At 55.3% G+C, this 23,757-nt stretch overlaps 1 protein-coding gene and 2 non-coding genes across 3 annotated transcripts; all 3 read left to right on the forward strand.

Annotated features, from left to right (window-relative positions):
• Window positions 1-573: 573 nt before the first annotated feature.
• PTCH2 (patched 2) lies at window positions 574-13,380 on the forward strand. The gene is made up of 23 exons (XM_056815234.1): window positions 574-897; window positions 1,035-1,212; window positions 6,493-6,682; window positions 6,831-6,900; window positions 7,041-7,132; window positions 7,589-7,784; window positions 8,259-8,380; window positions 8,527-8,674; window positions 8,777-8,908; window positions 9,007-9,162; window positions 9,271-9,363; window positions 9,448-9,573; window positions 9,663-9,781; window positions 9,927-10,275; window positions 10,379-10,682; window positions 10,796-10,938; window positions 11,130-11,310; window positions 11,388-11,668; window positions 11,759-11,896; window positions 12,147-12,289; window positions 12,393-12,492; window positions 12,623-12,832; window positions 12,914-13,380. The coding sequence occupies exons 1-23, from the start codon at window positions 850-852 to the stop codon at window positions 13,127-13,129; spliced, it is 3,735 nt and encodes a 1,244-aa protein (XP_056671212.1). The 5' UTR covers window positions 574-849; the 3' UTR covers window positions 13,130-13,380.
• Window positions 13,381-21,339: 7,959 nt separating this feature from the next.
• LOC130457644 (U5 spliceosomal RNA) lies at window positions 21,340-21,455 on the forward strand. The gene has a single exon (XR_008916937.1). It is a non-coding gene; the product is annotated as a U5 spliceosomal RNA (small nuclear RNA).
• A 500-nt stretch (window positions 21,456-21,955) lies between these two features.
• On the forward strand, window positions 21,956-22,071 carry LOC130457638 (U5 spliceosomal RNA). Its single transcript, XR_008916931.1, has one exon. It is a non-coding gene; the product is annotated as a U5 spliceosomal RNA (small nuclear RNA).
• Window positions 22,072-23,757: the final 1,686 nt, after the last annotated feature.

The raw sequence follows: 23,757 nt of genomic DNA on the forward strand, positions 1-23,757 counted from the left end.
ACTTGGAAGCCTTATATTGGATTGTCCTCTCCTTTCAGATTCCGATAATGTAAACGGAAAGCAGAAGGAAAAACGTGAGACTGACCAGGGCTGGCCCCAGAGAAGAGAAAACGCACCTCGCAAAAGCGGGGGACTGGGTGGAGAGCACTGCATACGCAGTCTGACTTGATCAAAGCGTTGGTTAGTTTGACTGGTCATTGGATTTATTGTCAGATGAGGTGTCTGGAAGGAGAGAGGCCTGAGAAATGAAATGAAAAGAGGCGATCGATGCCAACAGTGCTTTGTCAAGAATTTAAAAAAAACAAAAACTCGTTTATTCTGTTGAAGTGAATTGAGTTGCCCCTAGTGCAAGGGCATGAATGGAGGCCCTGAGCCAATGAGAGGCCAGGTTGCTGGGGGGCGCTGTCCTCGGTCCCGCCCCCCACGTCTCTCGGGCCCTCTCCCCTTAATCCAAGCTGAGCCTGGGAGCACCTGGGTGGGGCGGGAGAAGGGAGAGAGGGAGGGGGGTCCTGGTGGGGGCGGAGGGTGGAGTGGGATGGGGTGGTTGTGGGTGTTCGGTGGTGGCGGGGGAGGGGCTCTGCCCCCTCCGCCACCTGGGTGGTCCTGGTCCTGCCCCGCCCCCCGCGGCGCCGTCGCCTAGCAGCGAGCGAGGCCCCCACAGCCAATGGGAGCTTGATCGTCCTCCGGGCCCGCCCTCTCCCCTCCCTTTTCTGGGGCTGCTGCTGCCGCTGTTTGAACAGAGCAAACTGAACCGTGCAGCAGACGGCCGAGGCTGGGGCCGGCTGCACACGGAGGATGGAACCCGAGCCCGAGCCGCCGTGCCGGTAACGCGGGGTTGCCCGGCCCGGCATGGCCCCGGGGGAGCTACTGACCTCCGGCCCCGCGGCCCCCTCCCAGGTAAGCCAAGCAGGGGAGCTGGGCGTAGGGAGAGGGGCAGCATCCGGGTGGGCACCCTTGGGCTAGCGTGCGTGGGGCCCGCCGGCTCACCCGTGCGCTCCCCTGCGGGGCTCTTTTTGCCTCCCCCTCTCCCCCAGGGCCGGGCCCCCCTCTGGCTGCGCGCCCACGTGGGCAGCCTGCTCTTCGGCCTGGGTTGCGCGATCCAGCGGCACTGTGGCAAGGTGCTCTTCGTGGGGCTGCTGGCCTTCGGAGCCCTTGCGCTTGGTCTGCGTGGAGCTGCCGTGGAGACGGACCTGGAGCGCCTCTGGGTGGAAGGTGAGATGGCCTGATTCGGCCTTGGGGGGGAAGGGTGGATGAGGCATTGCCCTGGGTAGACGGGCCTCCCAGCTGACCTGTCAAACAGGAGTGGGCCCGCCAGCGTGGACCTCCGCAGCAGGACAGGCAGGAGGAGCAAAGCTCCCCTTCCTAGTGGAAACGTCGGTTCAAAATGGTGTCTTTGTTTTTAGTAAGTTGGGCTGGCTCCTTTCTCTCTTCTTCCGAGGTAGTTCTCTCCACACTGCTTCTTCAGTGAAAGGTGGCATTCCTGCCCCCCTCCTCCAGGTGGGAGTCTCCCCCCACCCCCTTATCAGTGCTCGGGTCCAGAACAGATGGTTCTTTCCCAGCGTGCTCGCCTCCTCCCAGCCTGGAGAGCCTCAAAGTGCACTTGAGCCCCAGCGCTGCCTGGGTGGTCCCAAATGGCTCTTGGATTTCCTGCCACAATAGAAGCTGCCTTCCTCCCCTCCCCTGCCCAGCTCCGTGGGGCTGCTCCCCTCCATGCAGCTCAGTTGGCCCCCCCACCTGCTTCACAGGCTCAGCAAGGGGCCTTGTTCTTTTCCTAGAGGAAACTTTCCTGCCCCTGGGAGGGGTTTTTCTTTTTGGTCCAGGGACAGAATCCCCCGGAACCACCTTGGCTCTTCAGCCTGACTGGCAGGAGGAGCGCTACTCTTGCCCGACCCGCTACTGCTCAGATTTAGAGGGCAAGACAGCCACAGTCCCCAACCCCCCCCCCCATCTCTCATGTCCCCCACCTTCAGAGCTGCTCCAGCCCTGGACAACCTGTTCTGAGGCTTTGCTCTAGAATCCCCTCCTTGCCCAAAGAGGGGAGCTCCAAGGGTCTGACCTACCCCATCACTTTCCCCCAAGCCCCCCAGGAGAGAGATCAAAGCCACCTTGGGGACAAATGGGGACTGGTTCCTGGGGCCTCCTGGATTGGGAGGAGCTGTTTCTCCAGCAATTTTCTTTCTGTTTGGTTCTCCTCTATCTTTAAATGGGTGCCCAGTACAGGGTCCTCCAGTTCTACATCTATACATGCCTTTCTGTATTGCCTTTATCATGGCAGTTAGCCTGGTTATTCAGCTTCCCAGGCCAGCCCGCAGTTCTCCCACTTCACTCTTGGCCATCACATCCAGCCTTGGATCTGTCTTGTAGCTCGCTCACAAGGCTCGCTGACTTTTCATCGCTCTCCCCAGATATTCAACACTTCTCTTTCATCCCTGTCCTGCTGACTTGCTCACTTGCAGGGTCTCATCTTCTCTCCACCACACACACCTAGGGTTCCTTTCTGACTACCTGAGGGCCTGGAGGAAAAAGAGAGACAAATTTAACAGTCTAGCACGTGGTGTTGGGGACCCTAGGAAAGTAGGGCCCAGGGGAGCTACTGTGAAAGTGTGAGGACTGACTCTGAATGTGAGAGTCACTAGCCTTGTGGGCTGCCTCTGACCTATGGGAAGAAGGAAGGAAGGAAGGAAGGAAGGAAGGAAGGAAGGAAGGAAGGAAGGAAGGAAGGAAGGAAGGAAGGAAGGAAGGAAGGAAGGAAGGGAGGGAGGAAGGAAGGGAGGGAAGAAGAAAAGAAAGGAGGAAGGAAGAAGAGGAAGGGAGGAAGGGGATTTCTTCCCATAAGAAACATTTCTTTAGCATCTACTATGGGCCAGGCACTGGCCAATGTAAATATTATATCATTTGATCTTTCCAACAACCTACCCTCAAGAGAGGTACTATTATTATTTCTTTTATAGTTGAGGAAACTGAGGCAAGGTAAGGCACATGCCCAGAGTCCCTCAGAGTGGGAGGCTTGATTTGACTTTAAGTTTTCCTGGAGCTCTGGGTTATATCCACTAAGTACCAGCTACCTGATGACTAGAGGGCACTGTGATAGCATGAGAGCTGTAATTGCTAAGGTGGCAACATAAAGGTGTATGGGTAAGGAGCCAGGGGATAGTGATGAAGGAGTGGGGAGTGACATCTCCATTGTCCAGGAGGAACAGAGAAGGGGAGAAGGTATGTCAAGTTCGTAGCTACAAAGGCCAGAGGCAGAAAAGGGAACCTTAAGGTGAGGGAAATCCTGGGAGCTAAAAGTAGATAGGGTAAACCGAGGGATGAGGGCAGATCTTCTAAGGCCTCAGATTGCCAGATTGAGGGGTCTGGACTATGACTGTAGCTGGCAGAGAGTCACTGAAGATTTTTGAGCAGAGGAATTAAGGCCAGAGCTGGGCTTTAAGTAGGGAAAAGCCAGATGGGGCAGGAATGTGATGCAAGGGTCCCAGTGGTAGGCATTAAAGACCCAAACTGGGGTGGTAACAGTGGCAATGGAAGATCTGGGTGGTCTCTCTGGGAGGGAGGGTGGCATTCCTGAAATCTGGAGGCATAGCAGGGAGGGGCCAGAGAACACCCAAAAGTGCTAAGGGGGGGCACTGATTGGGGTATTTGGGGAGGCCCTGCCTGTGGAGAAGGCTTCTCCCTGAGTTATGCGCCCCCTCATGGCCTCCCTAGGCCCTCCTTGCCCTAGCTGTGTTAATGGACTTGGTAGGGTCCTATGTCGGGTGCTGGGAGTAGTAAGGAGCCTGGCTTAGGGGAGGGAAAGTGGTATCTCCCATCCTTCAGACGAACATGAGTCATGAGTCACTTTTTGCCTGAATGAAGGCAGCACTAGCAAATTCTGGATCCATCACCCATTTGTACCTGGGAAGAGCCTAAAGACACCAGGACCCCTGAGCCCCATCCAGGCTGGCCCCACCACCCATACCCAAATTTCTTGGTTACCCCCAAGGCCCACAAGCTTAGTGAGAGTCGACTGTGTACCCGGGAAGCCAAGAAAATGAGGCTGCATGGGTAGGACCATGGAGGAAGGTCATGGTCCTCGTGGACCAGTGGACAGCGTCTAGTTCTGTGCCCCGGCCAAGGAGAGACCACAGGCTCATGAAGATGGAGGCAGAAAGCTAGGAAGGGCCAGCCGCCTCACCCCCCATTAATAGGGGAGGGCTTGGGGGCCCAGAAAATGAAGGAACTTACCCAGGCTCACAAAGTGAAGGACAGAGCTGAGGTTTAAACCCAGGCCCTCTGGGTCAAATCCCAAAGGATGCTGCAGAAGCTGGAGAGCATCCCAAGGAAAGAGGGATACCATTGGGCTGAAGGGCCTCCATGAGGATCAAGGCTGAAGGGATCTGCAATATCTAGAATCACTGGAGCATATTGTAGAGAAGAGAAGATGGGCATAGCCCACTCCCCACCCACCTAGTTTACAGCTGCAGAGATTGAGGAACAGAGGAGTCTTGTGACTGCTCCAGGATCACGTAGCTACTTAGTGCTGAGGGCAGGATTTCAACCCAAGTCTTCCTAATAATAGCAAGCAGTACTTTTTTTTTTTTTTAAATAAAAACCCTTACCTTCCGTCTTGGAGTCAATACTGTGCATTGGCTCCAAGGCAGAAGAGTGGCAAGGGCTAGGCAATGGGGGTCAAGTGACTTGCCCAGGGTCACACAGCTGGGAAGTGTCCGAGGCCAGATCCGAACCTAGGACCTCCCATCTCTAGGCCTGACTCTCAATCCACCGAGCTACCCAGCTGCCCCCAAGCAGTACCTTTTTAAAAGTCATTTTCACATCTGTGTATATAAACTCATTTGATTTTCACAACCACTCTGTGGGTGGCTGCTATTATTATCACTCCCATTTTACACATGAGTAAACCAGGGGCAGCTAGGTGGCACAGTGGATAGAGTGCTAGGCCTGGAGTTGGGAGGAGACACTATCTAGTTCGGTGACCTTGGGCAAGTCACTTAACCCTATTTGCCTAGCCCTTGTGCTTCTGTCTTCCAAGTTGTTACTAAGTCAGAAAGTAAGGGTTGTTCTTTGTTTTTTAAACAAGGAAACTAAGAAAGAGATTAAATGTCTTGTTTGGGCTCACACACTTAGTTTTGTCTAAGGTACGATTCAAACTCATGTCTTCTAACTCCAAATTAATCCACATTAACTTGGAGAAGAGATCATCCTTGAGGTGAGGGGTGAAAACCCGGAGGAACATGGCATTTGTGTGTGAAAGTCACAGGGCCCCGGGGAGCCATGGAGGAATGAACCAAGGACAAGGGTGGGGGGACAGTTCAGAAAGGCAGTCTGAGACTTGGTATTAGGGAAAGACTTCCTGATTGTCCCAGCTGAGCCAAAGTAGAACTGGCAGCCTCCAGAGGTGATGAGCTTCTCATCTCTGGAGGTCTATCAAATGAGTTAATATTTGTATTTCTAACAGCTAACTACTAGTAGTTAGGGCTGTGGGCTTTAGGGGCAAAGCCTGGACAGGATACTTCTAAGGTCTATGTTGTTGGGGTTCCCTTCATCATTGTCTTTTCTGTCATTCATCTCTTTCTCTCAATTTCAGTCTTTCCCTTTCATTCACTGATTCCTCCCGGCCCCTTTGCCCAGAAGGCCCTCCCTGTGTGGATTCTCCTTTTATTCACTGCCTGTCCACCCTGGTGTCTGCCTTTCTCCCCGTTCTGTCATTTAAGCATTCCTCAGCCATTAGCATTATGGCTGCCTCCGCTGCCACCTCCATCCCCCCCAGTCTGTTATCCTGCCTCCTAGAACTTTTCTGGAGCCCCAAGTTCACCATTGTTGTTCCCTCAATCAGTCAGACTCTCTGTGTGGCCCCCATTTGGGGTTTTCTTGGCAAAGATACTGGGATGGTTGGCTGTTTCCTTCACCAGCCCATTTTACAGAGCCCCTTCTTTTTGACTTTATGAGCACCTCCTCACCTCAGACTCTCCCCTCCCTCCACATTCTTCTATAGCCACCCTGGTCCCAGAGCATACACACTCTGCTTCTCAACCTTCCCTGGCTCCCAGAGTTGACTGAAAAAAGGCCATGGGGCTCCTTAGTCTGGATTCCAGGGTCTTCCACAATCTGGCCATCCAGTCTCATTTCTCCCTCCCAGGGCCATTGGCGCCCAGGATGGGGCCTCCCTACCCTTCTCTGCCTGCTGATGCCTTGAGCCAAGCAGTGGTCCTGGCTGGTGTCCATCTCATCCTTGGGCCATGAGGTGGGGTGGGGGAAGTGGATGTTTCTTTCGTGTCTGTGGAGTTTCTGTCTCGGCTAAGCAGCAAACTCCTGAGGGGGAGAGTCAGCCGGGTCCCCTATTTCTCCTAGACCCCCGTGCTTGGGGCAGGATGCTGACTGTAGACTGTAGGGTACCACACAAACAAGGGACGTGATTTCTGGTGTGTGCAGTGGTGCCACGGCCACGGCCATGGCACTTGGGGCTGACCTGGCACCCTCCTCTATTGGAGACAGTGGGCAGCAGGGTGAGCCAGGAGCTGCGCTACACGAAGGAGAAACTTGGGGAAGAGGCCGTGTACACGTCACAGACCCTAATCCAAACTGCCCGCCATGCCAGCGAGAACATCCTCACCCCTGAGGCTCTGGGTCTCCATCTGCAGGCCACCCTGGCAGCCAGCAAAGTACAAGTGTCCCTCTATGGAAAGTGAGTCTCCTGGGGCCTGGGCTGTTTGGGGGAGGGGGTGCTCTGGGCCAGGGGGACTCAGAGCTGAGGCGGGGGGCCCTGAGATGGGGAAGAGAGCCTCCATTCAGGGACACCTCCTCCCTACCCTTCCATTTTCCCATGCTTCTAGGTCCTGGGATTTGAACAAAATCTGCTACAAGGCAGGGGTCCCTGTCATTGAGAATGGGATGATTGAGAGGGTAAGTGACTGGGGGAACCAGGCAGGGCCCCTCCATCATGCTTTGGGCAGTAGAGAAGGCAGAGGTGGCAAAGGGTGGAGGAGGAGGGAGGCGGGACCCTCAGGCCAAGGGGCCTGACCAGGGTGAACTTTTCCTGGCAGATGATTGAGAAACTCTTTCCCTGCGTGATCCTCACCCCGCTGGACTGCTTTTGGGAGGGAGCCAAGCTGCAGGGGGGCTCTGCATATCTACCGTGAGTGACGTTGCCCCTCTTCTTCCCCTTCCTGACCACCCCACTCCTGAGCCAGGACAGGTGGCCCAGGGCTACTACCAGGCCTACGGGCATCCTCTTGTCTGAGTGTGGTGAGCAGAGCCACTGGTCATGGGGCTGCCCCTGTAGAAGGGCCCAGGGCCTTCCCCAAGCCCATGGGCACAATACACAACACGCTGTCTCAGGCCAGCCCCCAGGCAGAGGTCTGGGTGCACATCCAAGCATGTGGGCACTTGGGGGGAATGAGTGCCGTGGAGCAGCCCTCCCTGGGGCCTCTTGCCTCTGGGGGACAGAGCTTGGGCTCCCCTGCTCTGTCCTCTGTCCCCCCGAGAGGTAGGGAAGCAGGGAGACAGAATAAACAAGTTTGGGGGGAAACCAAGAGCCAGGTCGAGGGTCGGGGTAGGGATTCACACCCCTCCTCCCCTTTTCTTTGCCTAGGGGCCGGCCTGATATTCAGTGGACCAACCTGGACCCAGAGCAGCTCCTGGAAGAACTAGGCCCCTTTGCCTCCCTTGAGGGCTTCCGTGAGCTGCTGGACAAGGCCCAGGTGGGCCAGGCCTACGTGGGACGGCCCTGCCTGCACCCTGACGACCCCCATTGCCCAGCCAGTGCCCCCAATCACCACAGCAGACAGGTGTGTGTGGGGGAGGGGGACCGTGAAAGGGGGCCCAGGGACCCCACCCCTACCCCACAGCAGAGCATGTGAAGACCCCTCCCTCTTCTTGCTTCCCTCTAGAAGCATTTGGAATTTTTCACTTGAGAGATTTAAATGGAAAAGTAAAAGAGAAAGACAAAAACCTGAAAGGGAATGAGTGTGCGGAGCCCGGGCCCCACGGCCTTCACCCACCCCAGATGCCCGTCCAGGCTGGCTCTTTTTCCAGGTCTGGGACACTCTCAGGCCAGGGTTTACCTTGCTTACCAAGGCCATTCCAAGGGAGGCCAGACACTAAGAGACCAAAAAGTCTGAGAACTCATGGGCTAGACCGTCCCAGGGTACATCTTCCCAAAAGGAGAGTCGGGCCCTGTGCCAGCCTCCCTGGGCATCAAGCCCCAGCCCTCTGCTCTGCCAGCCCTGGGGTCAGAGCCAACCCTCTTGGTCTGCCGGCAGGTCCCAGACGTTGCCCGAGAGCTGAGTGGCGGCTGCCATGGCTTCTCACGAAAGTTTATGCACTGGCAGGAGGAGCTGCTGCTGGGCAGCCCGGTGAGGAGCCCTCAGGGCCGGCTGCTCAGGTGGGGAGCCCCAGAGGGTGGGGGGGGCATGGGGTCCCTGCTCAGGGACTGCTGGGGGGGGAGGGGTCCCAAGGGCTGGGGGCAGGACAGGTGGCATCCCTGGGCAGCCAGGTCAGTGACGCCCTCCTGCCCCTGCCCACCTCCAGTGCGGAAGCCCTACAGAGTACCTTCCTGCTCATGAGTCCGCGGCAGCTGTACGACCACTACCGAGGAGACTATGAGACCCACGACATCAGCTGGAGCGAGGCCCAGGCTAGTGCTGTGCTCCAGGCCTGGCAGAGGCGCTTTGTGGAGGTCAGCAGGGTGAGGGAGCAGCAGGCTGGACATCTCTGGAATGTCACATCCTTGGCTGGGGGGGCCCTCTGACCATCGGATCCTCTTCATGCCCCTTTTCAGCTGGCACAGCAGTCAGTGCCCCAGAATGCATCTCAGCAGATCCACGCCTTCTCCGCCACCACCCTGGATGACCTCTTGCGCTCCTTCTCAGACATCAGTGCAGTCCGTGTGGCTGGGGGCTACCTCCTCATGGTAGGTGGGGCCATGCCCCCTGGCTCAGGGCTTTCTTGGAGCTGCGCCAGCCTGGTGCTTCCCTCACTCAGCCCTGACTCTCTCCCTCTCCTTCTCAGCTGGCCTATGCGTGTGTGACTATGCTGCGCTGGGACTGCTCCAAGTCCCAGGGGGCCGTGGGCCTGGCTGGAGTCCTGCTGGTTGCACTATCTGTGGCCTCAGGCCTCGGCCTCTGCTCTCTGCTGGGCATGACCTTCAATGCTGCTACGACTCAGGTAGGGCTGCTTCCTGGGGCTGGCAGGTCAGGGCTGGCCTGGAAGACTAGGTCGTCCTTGGCACCTCCAGCTCTGCCTCTTGACCCCCCTCTCCGGCCCTTCCTGCAGGTGCTTCCATTCCTGGCACTGGGCATCGGTGTGGACGATATGTTTCTGCTGGCCCACGCTTTCACCGAGGCCCCGCCGGGCACCCCCTTGCAGGTGAGCCCCTGGCTGGCTCCTCTCACCCCAATCCCAGCACCCAGCCCTCACGGCCCCCTTGCTAACAGCTTCCATCCCTGGCAGGAGCGGACAGGCGAGTGCCTGCAGCGCATGGGCACCAGTGTGGTGCTCACTTCCGTCAACAACCTGGTGGCCTTCTTCATGGCTGCGCTGGTCCCCATCCCCGCCCTTCGGGCCTTCTCCCTACAGGTGAGGCCCCGAGGCCACCTAAAGCAGGTTGGGGGGGTAGGGCCCCGTGCGGCCCAAGCCCCTCCCTCACCCCTCCTGCACCCCTCCAGGCTGCTGTGGTGGTCAGCTGTAATTTCACGGCCGTTCTGCTCATCTTTCCGGCCATCCTCAGCCTGGATCTGCACCGGCGCCATCGGCAGCGGCTGGACGTGCTCTGCTGCTTCTCCAGGTATGTGGGGGTGGGCCGGGGGCTCTTCACGCTGCCCCCTCTGCCCTGGCTCTGGCTCCACTCCGTGATGGGCGTCCTGGGGCCTGTCCAGCGTCCCTCACAGGGCACAGGCCGTGACACGGCTGCTCTCTGCCACCTCTTCCAGCCCCTGCTCGTCTCGCGTGATTCAGATCCAGCCCCCAGAGCTGGGCGAGAGCCAGATGGCCAGAGGGGGGGCTCACCTCACGACGACGGTCCAGGCCTTCGCCCGCTGTGATACTGCAGGCCAGCATGTGGTCACCATCCTGCCCCCCACGACTCACCTGGCCCCTCTGCCCACCGAGCCCCTGGGCTCCCAGCTCTTTGGCCCCGTGGGTTCGACCAGAGACCTGCTGGGCCAGGTGGCTGGGCCAGGACGGGGCCAGGTGTGCCGGCCACTCCCTTGTGCCCGCTGGAACCTATCTCGATTTGCCCGCTGTCAGTACGCCCCCCTGCTGCTCCAGCCGCGAACCAAGGTACAGAGAGGGACGCCCTGGGCTTGGCTGACCAGGTTGGGGGCTGAGCAGCTCGGCCACCTTGAACCCCTGCCTGGCTTTCATAGGTGTTCTCCCCTCCCAGGGCCTGGTTCTAGTGCTCTTTGGGGCCCTGCTGGGTTTGAGCCTGTACGGAGCCACCTGGGTCCAGGACGGGCTGACCCTGACGGACGTGGTGCCCCGGGGCACCAAGGAGTACGACTTCCTGGCCGCCCAGATCAAGTACTTCTCCCTGTATGAGGTGGCGCTCGTGACCCAGGGGGGCTTCGACTATGCCCGCTCTCAGCGGGCCCTGCTGGACCTACACAGCCGCTTCAGCGCCCTCAAGTCCGTGCTGGCGCCGCAGCCTCCGCGGAGCTGGCTCCATCGCTACAGTGCCTGGCTCCAGGGTGAGGCCCGGATGTGGGAGACGAGTGCCAGGGAGAGCATGGACAGAAAGGGCTGGGGGCTGGGCAGCTCGCCCGTCCTGACCCTCTAGCTGACTGTCTGCCCTCTCCTGCAGGGATCCAGGCCGCCTTTGACCAAGACTGGGCAGCTGGCCGCATCACACGCCACTCGTGCCGCAACGGTTCTGAGGATGGAGCCCTGGCCTACAGGCTGCTGATCCAGACAGGAGATGCCAAGGAGCCCCTGGACTACAGCCAGGTGGGTGAGGGCCTGGGCCAGCGGGCAGGGACAGGCCCGTTAAGGGCCTCTTAGCCGGTGGACACAAGGGCTGGTCCCGAGGGGAAGGGTTTGGGACGTGCCGGCCTCTCGGTCCTCCCCAGGGCTGACCTCTGGGAGGGGCCTGGGTGGGGGGAGCTTAGGCTCTGCCTTCAGCCCCCTCTTCCCCCCAGCTGGACAAGCGGAAGCTTGTGGATGCAGAAGGACTCGTCCTACCTGAGCTCTTCTACGTTGGGCTGACCGTGTGGGTGAGCAGAGACCCCCTGGGCCTGGCTGCCTCCCAGGCCAACTTCTATCCCCCTCCCCCCGAGTGGCTCCACGACAAATACGACAGCGCGGGCGAGAGCCTACACAGTGAGTGAGGAGGGCCTGGGGGGGGGGCAGCCGGGAACCCACGTTGGCTCCCACGCTCACCCCGTCTCCCTCCACAGTCCCTGCGGCCCAGCCCCTGGAGTTTGCCCAATTCCCCTTCCTGCTGAGCGGACTCCGACAGACTGCGGACTTTGTGGAGGCCATCGAGGGGGCCCGGGCCGCCTGTGCCGAGGCAGGCCGGGCGGGGATATGGGCCTACCCCAGCGGCTCCCCCTTTCTCTTCTGGGAACAGTACCTGGGCCTCCGGCGCTGCTTCCTGCTGGCCATCTGCGTGCTGCTGGCCTGCACCTTCGTGGTCTGTGCCTTGCTCCTGCTCAGCCCCTGGACAGCTGGCCTCATTGTGAGTGCCCCATTCTCCCCCCCTGCCGCCCCCCCCCCGGCCAGGCCCCCCTCTTACCCCCCCCCCCAACATTCTCCTGTCTCCCCCCAGGTGCTGGTGCTGGCCATGATGACCGTGGAACTGTTTGGCATCATGGGCTTCCTGGGCATCAAGCTGAGCGCCATCCCTGTGGTGATCCTCGTGGCCTCCGTGGGCATCGGTGTCGAGTTCACGGCTCACGTGGCTCTGGTGAGTGGACGGTCTGTGCCAGGCCCCTCTGGTGGCTGGCTGGGCTCTCCGTGCCCATCTTCAGCCCTCTTCTGGATGGATCCCTGCTCGGCGCTTGAGGCAGGGCCGGCCTGGCAGGGAGGGGATGGGGCAAAGGCAGGGTCTGCGCGGGGAGACGGGGCTCCCGGCTGCCTCTTCTGGGGCTCTCGGAGAGCCTCCCCTCAGGGGACCCCGTGCGGTGTCCAGCCCTGACTGCCCCCTCCTCCCCCAGGGCTTTCTGACCGCCACGGGCAGCCGGGATGCGCGCTCGGCGCAGGCCTTGGAGCACATGTTCGCCCCCGTGATGGACGGGGCTGTATCCACGCTGCTGGGGCTGCTCATGCTGGCCGGCTCCGACTTCGATTTCATCGTCAGGTACAGCTGTCCCCGGCTCCCTGGGGCTCCCCGCTCCTCCCCGGCCCCAGTGGGTGCCCCAGGGGTGCCCTTCTTATGCCAGGCCTCTCCGCCCCTCTCCTAGGTACTTCTTTGTGGTGCTGACGGTTCTGACGGGCCTGGGACTACTCCATGGACTCGTCCTGCTGCCCGTGCTTCTGTCCATCCTGGGGCCCCCCGCCCAGGTGAGGCCCCAGCCCCCGCCACCCCGAGACCCTCATCCCTCCCCCAGGCCCTGTGGGCACCCTCCCCTCAGGGATCGGGAGGGCAGGGAGGGAGCCTAGCTCAGCCCTGGACACCCCGTTATATTCCCAGGTGTCTCTGCCCAAAGGAGGCAGCCGCCAGCCCTGCCCCGACCCGGGGTCCCTGCCTCTCGGTCCTGCTCACTTCTTCCTGGGCCCGAGCCCAGGCTTCAGGGCGCCCGAGAGGGGGGCAGGGGATGCCTCGAGCACCTTCATCCTGCCCCCAGCCCGCTCCCACATCCTGGTGGAGGCCGGCAAGGACCCCAGCTTCCCAACCATCACGGTGAGGCTGCGTGGCGGGGCGGCGGGGGAGGGGGGAGCCTTGGGGAACCCCAGAGCTCACCCGGCTTCTGCCTCCCCGCAGGTGGTCCAGACCTACAAGGACAGCCCTCCTGGCCCTGGCCTCCCCCCCCTCACGGCCTCCGGGGGGGCCGAGGCCCGCTGGGGGCCTCACGCGAGCCCCGGCGCCTTCACCACCCTGACGGCCTCAGTCACGGTGGCCCTGCACCCGCCCCCGCTGCCGGGCAGCTACGTCCAGGAGGTCTCTGAGGAGCCCAAGGGCCCCGGCGCCCGCTGCTAGGAAGGTCCTGGCAGCATCTATGCAAAGCAGCTGTTCCTCCAAGGGAGGAGTGAGTGTGTGTGTGCGGGAGAGAGTGCGAGAGTGTGTCCCCGCCCCCCAGCCGCCTGGGGTCTGTCCATCTGTCTGTCTGTGTCCGTGCCCGCCCCTGTCCTGCCCCAAAGTTATTTATATGAAGAGGTTTATTTTTGTAAAGCTGATGGCTCAGCTGTAAATCTTATTTTTAAAGAGTAAATATATACATATCTATTCTCTCTTCCCTCTGGGATGCCTCCTGTGCTGGGGGGCCTGGGATGGGGCAAGGGGATAGGCCAGGGTGCCGGGCTCCAGGTCTGGCCTCAGAACAAGGCCGGGCCTTCAGGGCCCAGCTGAGCCCTTCGGCTGGCTCTGGGCACGGGGAGGGTCGGCGGCCCTTGTTCTGCCCGTCCAGGCTTCATGCTTGGCCTGCTCTCCCCTACTGGAGCAAAGGCCCACCTTTGAGGGAGGAGTCTCCAAGCCCACCTCCTCACTGCCCATTTACCAGCTAGAGCTGTCTTGGGGGGCCGAGGGAGGGGCTGAATAGTGACACACACACACACACACACACACACACACACACACACACACACACACACCCCGCTGGATTTATAGGTCATCGAGAGCCTCACAATAAATGGGAATTCTTACCCCAAACAGAAAAACAGCACATCCCCCACCCCCAAGCTGATGGAGGAGGGAGGCCATGCCCAAGCACATGCCCCAAGTCTGGACCAGCAGGGACTCCCATGATGGTGGGGGACTTTCCAGGCCTAAGCCTGTGCCCTCCAGAGCCAGGAGCTGCCCCCTGCCCAGGAGGTACCGCTAGATAGAGCTAGCCAGCCTGCCAGCATCACAGGCCCTGGAGGCATAACCTACAACACCCAATGAGGCAACAGGACTTGGAGGCAGGAAGACCAGAGTTCAAATCTCACTTCAGACACTCACTGGCTGTGGGATCCTGGACCAGTAACCTCCCGGGCGTCAGTTTCCTCATCTGCAAAATGAGGGTTTGGTAGTCTCTGAGTCCTTTATCCAGCCTTAGAACACTTGGAGCCTGTTTGTGGACACAATTGCCATTCTCTAGAGGAAGTATTCATTTGTTCACCCATTTCTGTGGCCACAGAGGCCATGCTAGATGTTGACTCCAACAGAGGGCTGGTCTCACAGCGACCCCCAGTGACCCACATGCAGCCTAAAGTGCTCCTTTAACATATTAGGGGGAAAAACAGGGCAGGGCCATCCCTAGCCACATGCTTCTGCCTCGTGCCCTCAGGAGCACTTACTGGGCCCAGCTGCCGAGAGGAAGCTGCCACAGGACCTGGAGCACCAGCGTTGTACTGCCTGCCCTCCCCCTTCCACTCCAGTGGGCCCCCTGCAGCCCCCAGAACTCGGCCACTTCCTCTCACCTGGCTCCTCCCATAGACTGTCCTCACTGCCATCCCTCTCTGACTCTCCTCCCTGTCTGCTGCTCCTGCCCTACCGCATTCACATGAGCCTCTCCTTTCCTTAAACACCTCTGCAGGCCTCCCATCCCCTCAAGCTCACATCCCAGATCTCTCAGGCAAGAAACACAAAAAATAAAAAGTCCATCAATAGTTCCAGCCTCCACTTCCTCGCCTTCCCCCCTTTCTCAATTCTCCGAACATTCTCAGCAAAGTCCCAAAGAGGATCTCAAAGCAGGGTGACTTCTGCTCAGTCCTAGTCCTAGAGCTTTCTGCAGCCTTTTGATATTCCCTTCTCCTGGGTACTTCCTCCTCTGGGTTTCTGTGATACTGCGTGCTCTGTCTCTCTGTCTGTCTCTGTCTCTGTTCCTCTGTCTGTCTCTGTCCCTCTCTCTGTCTGTCTCTGTCTCTGTCTCTCTTCCTCTCTCTCTCTCTCTCCTCCCTCTCTCTTTCTCTGTCTCTCTCTCTGTCTCTCTCTGTCTCTCTGTCTCTCTCTCTGTCTCTCTGTCTCTCTCTGTCTCTCTCTGTCTCTCTCTGTCTCTCTGTCTCTCTGTCTCTCTGTCTCTCTGTCTCTCTCTCTCTCTCTCTCTCTCCCTCCTGCCTCCATCCTCTTCCCCACTGTCTGATTATTCCTGTCTCCTTTGCTAGATCCTCCTCTATATGATGCTACATCAAGACTGGGATTTGGGGGCAGCCCAGTGGCTCAGTGATTGAGAGTCAGGCAGAGAGACAGGAGGTTCTGGGTTCAAATGTGACCTCAGATACTTCCTAGTTGTGTGACCCTGGGCAAGTCACTTAACTTCACTCCCACTGCCTAGCCCTTACCGCTCTTCTGTCTTGGAAATGATATTCAGTATCAGTTTTAAGACAGAAGGTGAGGGTTTAGGTGGTGGAAAAAATCATCTTGGCCCTTCTGCAAGCTCTCACTTGACTGTCCCAACCACTCCTGAGGGTTAAATTATCATCTCTTTGCAGATGACTCCCAAGTCTCAGTCTCTCTCCTGAGCATCCTCAGTAGCCTTTTAGGCATTTCTGGCCAAATGGCCCATAGGCTTCTCAAAGTCACCATATCTAAAACAGGACTCATTCTTCTCTTCCTCCCTCCCCTCCATCAACCTTCACAGCTTCCCTACTACTGTCAAGGAGACCACGGTCCTCCCAGACCCTTCAGCTCGCCATCTAGACTCCTCACTCTTACCCTCCATATTCTGTTGGCTCTTCCTCCCTGTCTCTCACCTCTGGGCCCTTCTCTGTTCCCACATCCCCTTCCGTCACCCCAGATCAGGTGCTTTAGGTACAAGATCAAGCTGAGTCCCTCCTCTGATCAATAAACTCCAGTGGCTCCCTATTACTTTCAGAACTAAATAGAAACAATGGGCGCTGAAAGCTTCCTCCTGCTTGCCTTCCCTTCCTTACTGCATTTCCATTCTCTTCCCCAGAACAAAGGGCAGACCTAGTTGCAGGCATCACCTCCAGCCATACACCTTTCCTGGTCTTTGCTGCTAACTCCCTCCCCACTACAGTGACCCCAGGGCCTGTTGTTTGGTACAGATCAGTGCAGGGGTGCTAGGGTAGCCCCCACCCTGGCTCCATGTCTCCCACCTTCTTGTGAGTCAGGCCACTCTTTCCCCTGAGCAAGGTTTCCTCTTGCCCACTCCCTCGGCTCCTCCCAAACAAACAAGCTGGCTGGTGGGGCTGTAGCCACCCCTACAGGCTTGGGTACCCCGAGCAAGCTGAGAAAAGGAATAATTCTTTGAGTCTCCACCCAGAGATCACCCTTCTGGCAAAGCATCGCCCTGTGATCTCTCCCTTCCTTGGACGTGTTCTCCATCCCTTACTCTCAGGTATCTAAACAATAACAATAGCTTATTTCTATAAAATGTTTGCCTCAGTCTCCTTTTCTGTAAAATGAGCTGGAGAAGGAAATGGCAAAGCACTCTCGTATCTTCACCAAGGAAACCCCAAAAGTTGGACACGACTGAGCAACAAAAACAACAAAATGACTATTTTTGTTCCTGGGTGGATAGTAAATAGAGTCCAGCCCTGGAGTCAGGAGGACTCAACTTCCTGAGTTCAAGTCTGGCCTCAAATGCTTAATAGCTATGTGACTCTGGGCAAGTCACTTCCCTCTGTTGGCCTCACTTTCCTCATCTGTAAAATGAGCTGGAGAAGGAAATGGCAAACCACTCCCATATCTCTGCCAGGAAAATGCCAAATGGGGTCATGAAGAGATGGACACCCTGAATGAAGAATGATGAACAGTATCTCCATTACAAGATGAAGACTTAAAGTGTTGGAATGAGGGACTACATTTTGAGGAAATAAAGGTGGGGGAGACATTCAGCTTGGACCCCTGGGAAAAGAGAGGGAAAAAGAGGGGCATCAGCTCTGCATGACTCGTACTTCCTGGGTTAGCCCCCTCCTCTTCTGCCTCTTTGCTCCCCTGCCCCAATCTTCTCTTCAACCATCCCTGCCTGGCTTTGATCCCACGAGTCATGGCATCCACCTCCGCCACTCACAGTATTAGGGCACCACTCACTGGGTCCACAGAAAAGGAGAAAGGAGCCTGGGAACTATTTGTGTGAACAGCATCCAAATCTCCTTGGCAATGGCCCTTCATTCTGAGAGGAGAGGGCGGAACATTTGGATCTTTTAAGTTAAAAAAATATATGTGGAAAATTATTACACGTAATTGGGAAAATAAAATATCTTTTAACAAAAAGAGACCTTTGAAGGGGACGGTAAGGGAGGAAGAATTTACCAAGAACCTACTATGTGCCAGGCACTGTGCCAAGGGCTTGACAAATATTATTTAATCTCTTCAGAGGCTACTGAGTCCAGCCCCTTCATTTTTTACAAAACCCTTACCTTCTGCCTTAAAATCAATACTAAATATTGGTTCTAAGGCAGAACAATAAAAGCCAGGCAACTGAGGTTAAGTGACTTGCTCAGGATCACACAGCTAGTTAATATCTGAGGCCAGATCAGCACCTTCATTTTACAGATGAAGAAACTGAGATGCTGAGAGAGATTAAGTGACTTGCCCAGGGTCACAAAGCTCTACAGAAAAGCAAGTCCTCTGTCAGGATGTTCTACCCATTTGGGCAGTCCTCCCTAAGGAAGGAAGAAAGAGAAATTAAGATCTAGGATAAATTAATAATGAATGAAGCCTTTATTAAAGCTCCTACCATGTACTAAGCACTGAGGATACAAATAGAAAAGAAAGACAGTCCCTGCCCTCAAGGAACTTACAACTGAATGGGGAAACAAGCCCTGGGGAAGGTTTCCATTGCATCATCACATGGAAAGGTCTGCTGGTCCTCAGGGCGCAGCAGCAGAGCAGATGGTAAGGCCTCTTCTTTAAAGTCTGCCCTCTGAGAAAATCAAACTGCTTTGACCATGGGACAGAGCTGAGGACTTTGAGGGCAAAAACCTTTCTTCCGGGCTCTTCAGCCCTTGCAGGAGGGGCTGTTGGGCTGCTGGTCAGGCCATGGCTTTGGGCACTGGGCACCAAGGATTGCTGTTCCCGAGGCTCTTGGGTTCATCTTTCCTGCCCTCGGAGGACCCTGTTGCTTCAGCTGCGTCCAGCTGGGTTTCCTTCTCCTTGTCGTATTCAAAAGGCATGACCACCAGAACACCGATTCTGTGCCTGCTTGGGCAGAGCCCAATGGGGGATAAGCCAGTGGGAGTTCAGGAAGCCAGAACGTTTGTCCTCAGGGTGCAAACTGTGCAGCTGGGCACAAAGATGGATAACTAGAGCACGGCCTTATGAAAGCTTCAGAGATGGGCCAAGGGTGAAGTTTGTAGTGATCTAAGAGAAATGGGAGACGTCAGTGTGGGAAGGTGGGAAAGGCAGGCCCAATGGAAGGGTACAGCCTGAGCAAAGGCATGAAAGCTAGAAAGTCCAAAGTTCTGCTCAGTGGGCAGAGAATTTGACAAGAGTAGGAACAGACAGCGCCAAAAAGCACCCTCATGCGGAAGCCCTTGAAGGCCAGGTTGAGAAATATAAACTTTATATGTTAAACAATAACTCACTGAAAGATTGAACAGAAAGAAAGTTCAATAAAACGTAATGTGGAAAAGATCTGAGGGTGTAGTGGACCCCAAGCTCAATATGAGTGATGTGGCAGCCATCAAACACCATAGGATCTTGGGCTGCATGAAGGAACCAGGAGGGGAAGGTCTTTCTGGTAGCTAAGGTGGCCCCATTGTGGCTAATGCACTGGGCCTGGAGACAGGAACTTTGGGGAAGTCGCTTAACTTGTCTGCCTTTGTTTCCTCATTTGTAAAATGGGATAAAATAAAAATAAAATAGCGCCTACCTCTATCAGATGAGATATTTGTAAAGCACTTAGCACAAGGCCCCTGCCTAGAGTAGGGGCTGGCGGAGAGACCCCTGCTAGTAAATCCTTTGGCGGTAACCCTGTCACCCTGCCAAGGGACCGATGGGTCTTGGTCGGCTTGGCCTGGGATGGCAGAGCAACCAGTGGGGTGTGTGGGGTGATCGTGGGGCAGGCAATGGGGAGCACTGATCCTGAGGCAGGTTTGGGCTGAACCAATTGCCCACAGTGAGAGCTGCTGGACAAAGAGACAGAGAGATGGGCAGCTCTCAGGGTAAGGTAGTGAGTCTGCCCCATCAGGGCTGGTCATCCAAGGGGCTCGGGCAGGACCCATGACTTTGAGAAGTCACTGGAGGGAAGGTTTGGGCAGCTGGGATGGAGAGCCTGGGAATGAGAGTGGGGGAGGCACCCAGACAAGGGCCCGGAGGGGGCACAGGTTCAGGGCTGCCACCCAGCAAGATCAAAAGGAGAGAAGGGCCCAGGAAGGTGCTGAGCCAACACCCTGGAGAGGGATCGGAGTTAGGGCCCAATTCCCACTGAGATACCAGGACATGCCTGGGGGGCAGCAGAGATTGTAACTCAGGGTGTGCTAAGAAATGTGTAACAACTAGCTCACACACACACACACACACACACACATACACACTGACACTCAATCTGATCTGCAGGCCACAGTGGATAGTGTCCGGCAGACATGGAGTCAGGAGGACCCGTGTTCAAATGTGGCCTCAGATGCTTCCCTGGTCACTTCAGCCCAACTGCCTGGCCCTTGCCCTTCTGTCTGAGTTTTTACTAGGGCAGAAAGTAAGAGTTTAACTTTTTTTAAAATGATTTTCATCTGTATTATGAACATTTTCCTCATCACTTTCTTCAGTCTAACACAAGTCAAGTCTTGATTTGTAGCTTTTGGGGATTTCCAAGTGCTCACACTGAACATTTAACAATCAGCTCAAGTTTGAGCAGGCTCCTGCAGCCCCTGGAGACCACCACTACCACCTCCAGGCACTCTGTACATGTCTGGACCCTGGGAGCAAGGAGGGGGGAGAAAAGGACCCCATTTTCTTTTGGGACCCGGCCAGGATGACGCATCTCATTCCCGTCAAATTGGGGGTTTGTATTTCTTCTTTTATTCCTGGAATTCTTGTACCCATGATAGAAAGGTGACGGCCTACCGTCATCTACATGTGAGGTGCTCACACACACATCAGCCTAACTCCTGAGAACTGACTCCTCTACAGTAGAGGCGTACATCAAGTACATAAGGGTCAAGTGCATCTGGGTGGCACAGTAGAAGGAGCGTCAGGCCTGGCTTCCATTCTGGTTTCAGACACGTCCAGCTGTGTGACCCTGGACAAGTCACTTAACTCCACTTTCCTAGCCCTTGCCCTTCTGACTTAGAGTTGTTACTAAGGTTTGTTGTTTTTTAAACTACAAGAAACATGTTGAACAAAATAAATGAAATACAGTCAAACATAGACAACATGACCTCTTAAAAGGAACCCACCTGTGATGTAGTAGGAGAACCCAGGATCAGGAGGCCCCAGCTACCCAGAAACCCTGGACCCTGTCCTCTCCCCTCCCCCTGGCCCAGCCTTCCCATCAACTTTGGACCTCACCCCCTTGAGCTAGCACTGACCATCCCCATCTCCACCTCCAACAGCTCCATCTACACTGGAACCTAGTCACACCACCTATTCTTGAACCCATTATCTACACTGGATACTCCCTTCCACATTGGACTCCTTCCCCTCCATCTATCCCTCAACACCCTATCTACAGTGGACCCTTTTGCTCTCATGCATTCTGAACCCCCATCTACACTGGATGCCCCATGTGTATTAGCCTCCTTCCCCTGCCATCTACACTGGACACCATCTACACTCATCTGAATGGTATGAACCCTCCACCTACTTTGGGCCCCATTCCCTCTATCCTCAAACAAACCCTGGCCCTTCTACACTAGAGCCCATCCCCTCCATCTATTCCATTGATTGCAGTCCCGCCCCCGAAGCTACTCCTCCCAGGAGTCTAGAGTTGACTATTGCAATGGGATCAGTCAAAGGGCTAAAGGAAGAGGACCACCAGCCCCGGCCGGTAGCCCTTGACGCATGCGCATTCAGCGACTGCTGTCAGCTCTGGAGAAAACTCACCTGCTGGCGGCTTCGGTAGAAGAATCACACCCCTCATTTGCATACCCATGATGCCTTGTAAGAGAAGCCATCTCTTTCTTCTGCTTGGCTGTTCAGCTTTGGGCTCCGAAGTATTTTTCGGTTGGACCCCGGCACACCGCGCCTCAGACCGCGAGCAGTAGCTTCTCGGATGTAGGCGCGGAGCTCAGCTGGCGGAGCGGAGGCCGCCCTGACTGTACCCGGGCCCGGGGGTCCTCTGGGAGGGGACTCGCGAAATCGGCAGCATACTCTGGTTTCTCTTCAGATCGCATAAATCTTTCGCCTTTTACTAAAGATTTCCGTGGAGAGGAACAGTTATGAGTTTGGAACCAATTTTTTGAAGTCTTGCTTCGGCAAGGCTCTCTTTGTCGGTTTAAAATACAGAACGAACTGCAAACTAACACTCTTTGTCGGGTTAAGGTTCTTTGCGGAACAGAATCGATTTTTAACAGTGCGCTAGAACTTTACTTACACTAAATAACGTTAGTTTAACTCAAACTCTTAGCCATAGCAGTTATTTACATGCTTTTCTTCCCAGTGTCTTCTACGCTGTTAATACCAAAAATTTTCCGTTTTTTTGTGAGATTTCATGGCAGTTATTTACATACTTCTCTTCCCAGTGTCCTCTACGCTGTTAATACCAAAGACTTTCCGCTTTTTTGTGAGTAGATTTCTCTTAGATCTGCACAAAGTCTGGAATTTCTCCATTCCAGACCTTGTGCCGGTTTCAACTCTTTTTAATACATTTCCTGAGCTTTTTCCGCAAAAGTTGATGCAAAGCCTCATGGGAGCCCGGACTAGTCGCCATGAGTTTAACCGGGATGCAGGCTAGTGGGTTGGAGACGACGGATTTAGGGAATCATACTCTGGTTTCTCTTCAGATCGTATAAATCTTTCGCCTTTTACTAAAGATTTCCGTGGAGAGGAACAACCAAGAGTTTTTACCTAATTTTTCGAGGCCTTGTTTCGACAAGGCTACTTAATTTGTTTGAAAAAAAAGCTAAGTGATGCATTTTGGGGGGGGATTACGTGATTTGCTTTTTTTACCTGTCTAAAGTTTTCTTCGCATCTGAGAGATCTTTTTATTTCGATTCTGCTAAAGAATTGCTCGGGAGACCAAACTAAAATTAGCTTCGTCAGTGGAGAGTCCCCGATTCTCCGTTGTGACTATTCTCTGAAAGGAAGTAGTTTGATTAAGCCCAGATAGGATGACTTGATCGAGTTCCAACTCAGACCCTTGATTACCTACTTCCTGACTGGACAAATCACTTTAAGGAATCTCTCTCAGTCTGTTCATTTGTAAAATAGTAGACCCGATTTCCCTTCTTTACAGATGAAGAAACTGAGGCAAACCGAGATTAAGTGATTTGCCCAAGTAGTGAGGCCTAATTGAGGCAGGATTTAAACTCAAGCTATAAATATTTATTCAGTGACTGCTATGTGCCAGGCTTTGTGCTCTATAAGGGCTGGAGATACAAAAAGAGGCAAAAGACAATCCCTGCCCTTAGGGAGCTTAAATTTGAATGGATGTTGATCCAAACCCAAGACACAAAGCAAGCTATATACAGGATAAGTAGGAAACGGTTAACAGAGGGAGGGCACTGTAATGAAGAAGCACTTGAGGAAGGCTTTTTCTGTAGAAGGTGACATTTTTAGTTGAGACTTAAAGGATACCAGATCAGTAGTCAAATGGGAAGAGGGAGAACTTTCAATAGTCAAGACAGGAGGGAACATGCCAGGATCAGAGATGGAGTGTCTTGTTTGAGGAACAGTCAGGAGGCCTGTGACACTATATGGAAGAGTATGTATTAGGGAGTAAAGTGTACAAAGACTGGAAAGCTAGGAGTAGGCATTGAATGACAAACAGAACGTTTGGTGTTGGCTCTTGGAGACAGCAGGGAGCCACTGGAATTGACAGAATTGGACCTGTGCTTAAGGAATCACTTTAGGGACTGAATGTAAGCTGGAGCCCCCTAGGAAGAGAGTAGGAAGATCCACCCCCAGGTTATCGCAATAATTCAGGCTTGGGTAGTAGAATGGTGGCCATGTCAGAGGGGAAAAGGGGACCTCTTTGGGAGATGCTGCAGAATTGAAATAGACAGGCCTTGGGAACAGCTTGGGGGGTGGGGGTGGGGCGAGGATGAGATACTGATGAGTCCAGGATGACTCCCAGGATGTGAGCTTCAGGGATTGGTGGGACCCTCTGTAATAAAAGAGAAGGTAGGAGGAGGGAGGATCTGGGGGAAAGAGTTCTATTTTAGACATATTGAGTTTACCACTTCTTCAGGACATCTAATTCAAGATGTCTGAAAGGCACTTGGAGATGGGAAACTGGAGGTCAGCAGAGAGATTGGAGCAGGATAAATAGATCAGAGAATCATCATTAGGGCAGCTAGGGGGCACAGTGAATACATTGCCAGGCCAGGAATCTGGAAGACCTGGACTCAAATATGGCCTTAGATACTTCAGACTCTGGGCAAGTCACTTAACCCCAATTATCCAGTCCTTAACTTTCTGTCTTAGAGTTGTTGCTAAGACAGAAAGAAGGTAAGAGTTTTGGTTGTTGTTGTTTTTTTTAAGACAATCACCAGCACAAACGTAGTCATTAGATGTGATGAAATCCCCAAACAAATTGGAACAGAGGGAGAAGAGAAGAGGATTCT

Source organism: Monodelphis domestica, chromosome 2, assembly GCF_027887165.1.
Source record: "Monodelphis domestica isolate mMonDom1 chromosome 2, mMonDom1.pri, whole genome shotgun sequence".
NCBI classification, from domain to species: Eukaryota; Metazoa; Chordata; class Mammalia; order Didelphimorphia; family Didelphidae; genus Monodelphis; species Monodelphis domestica.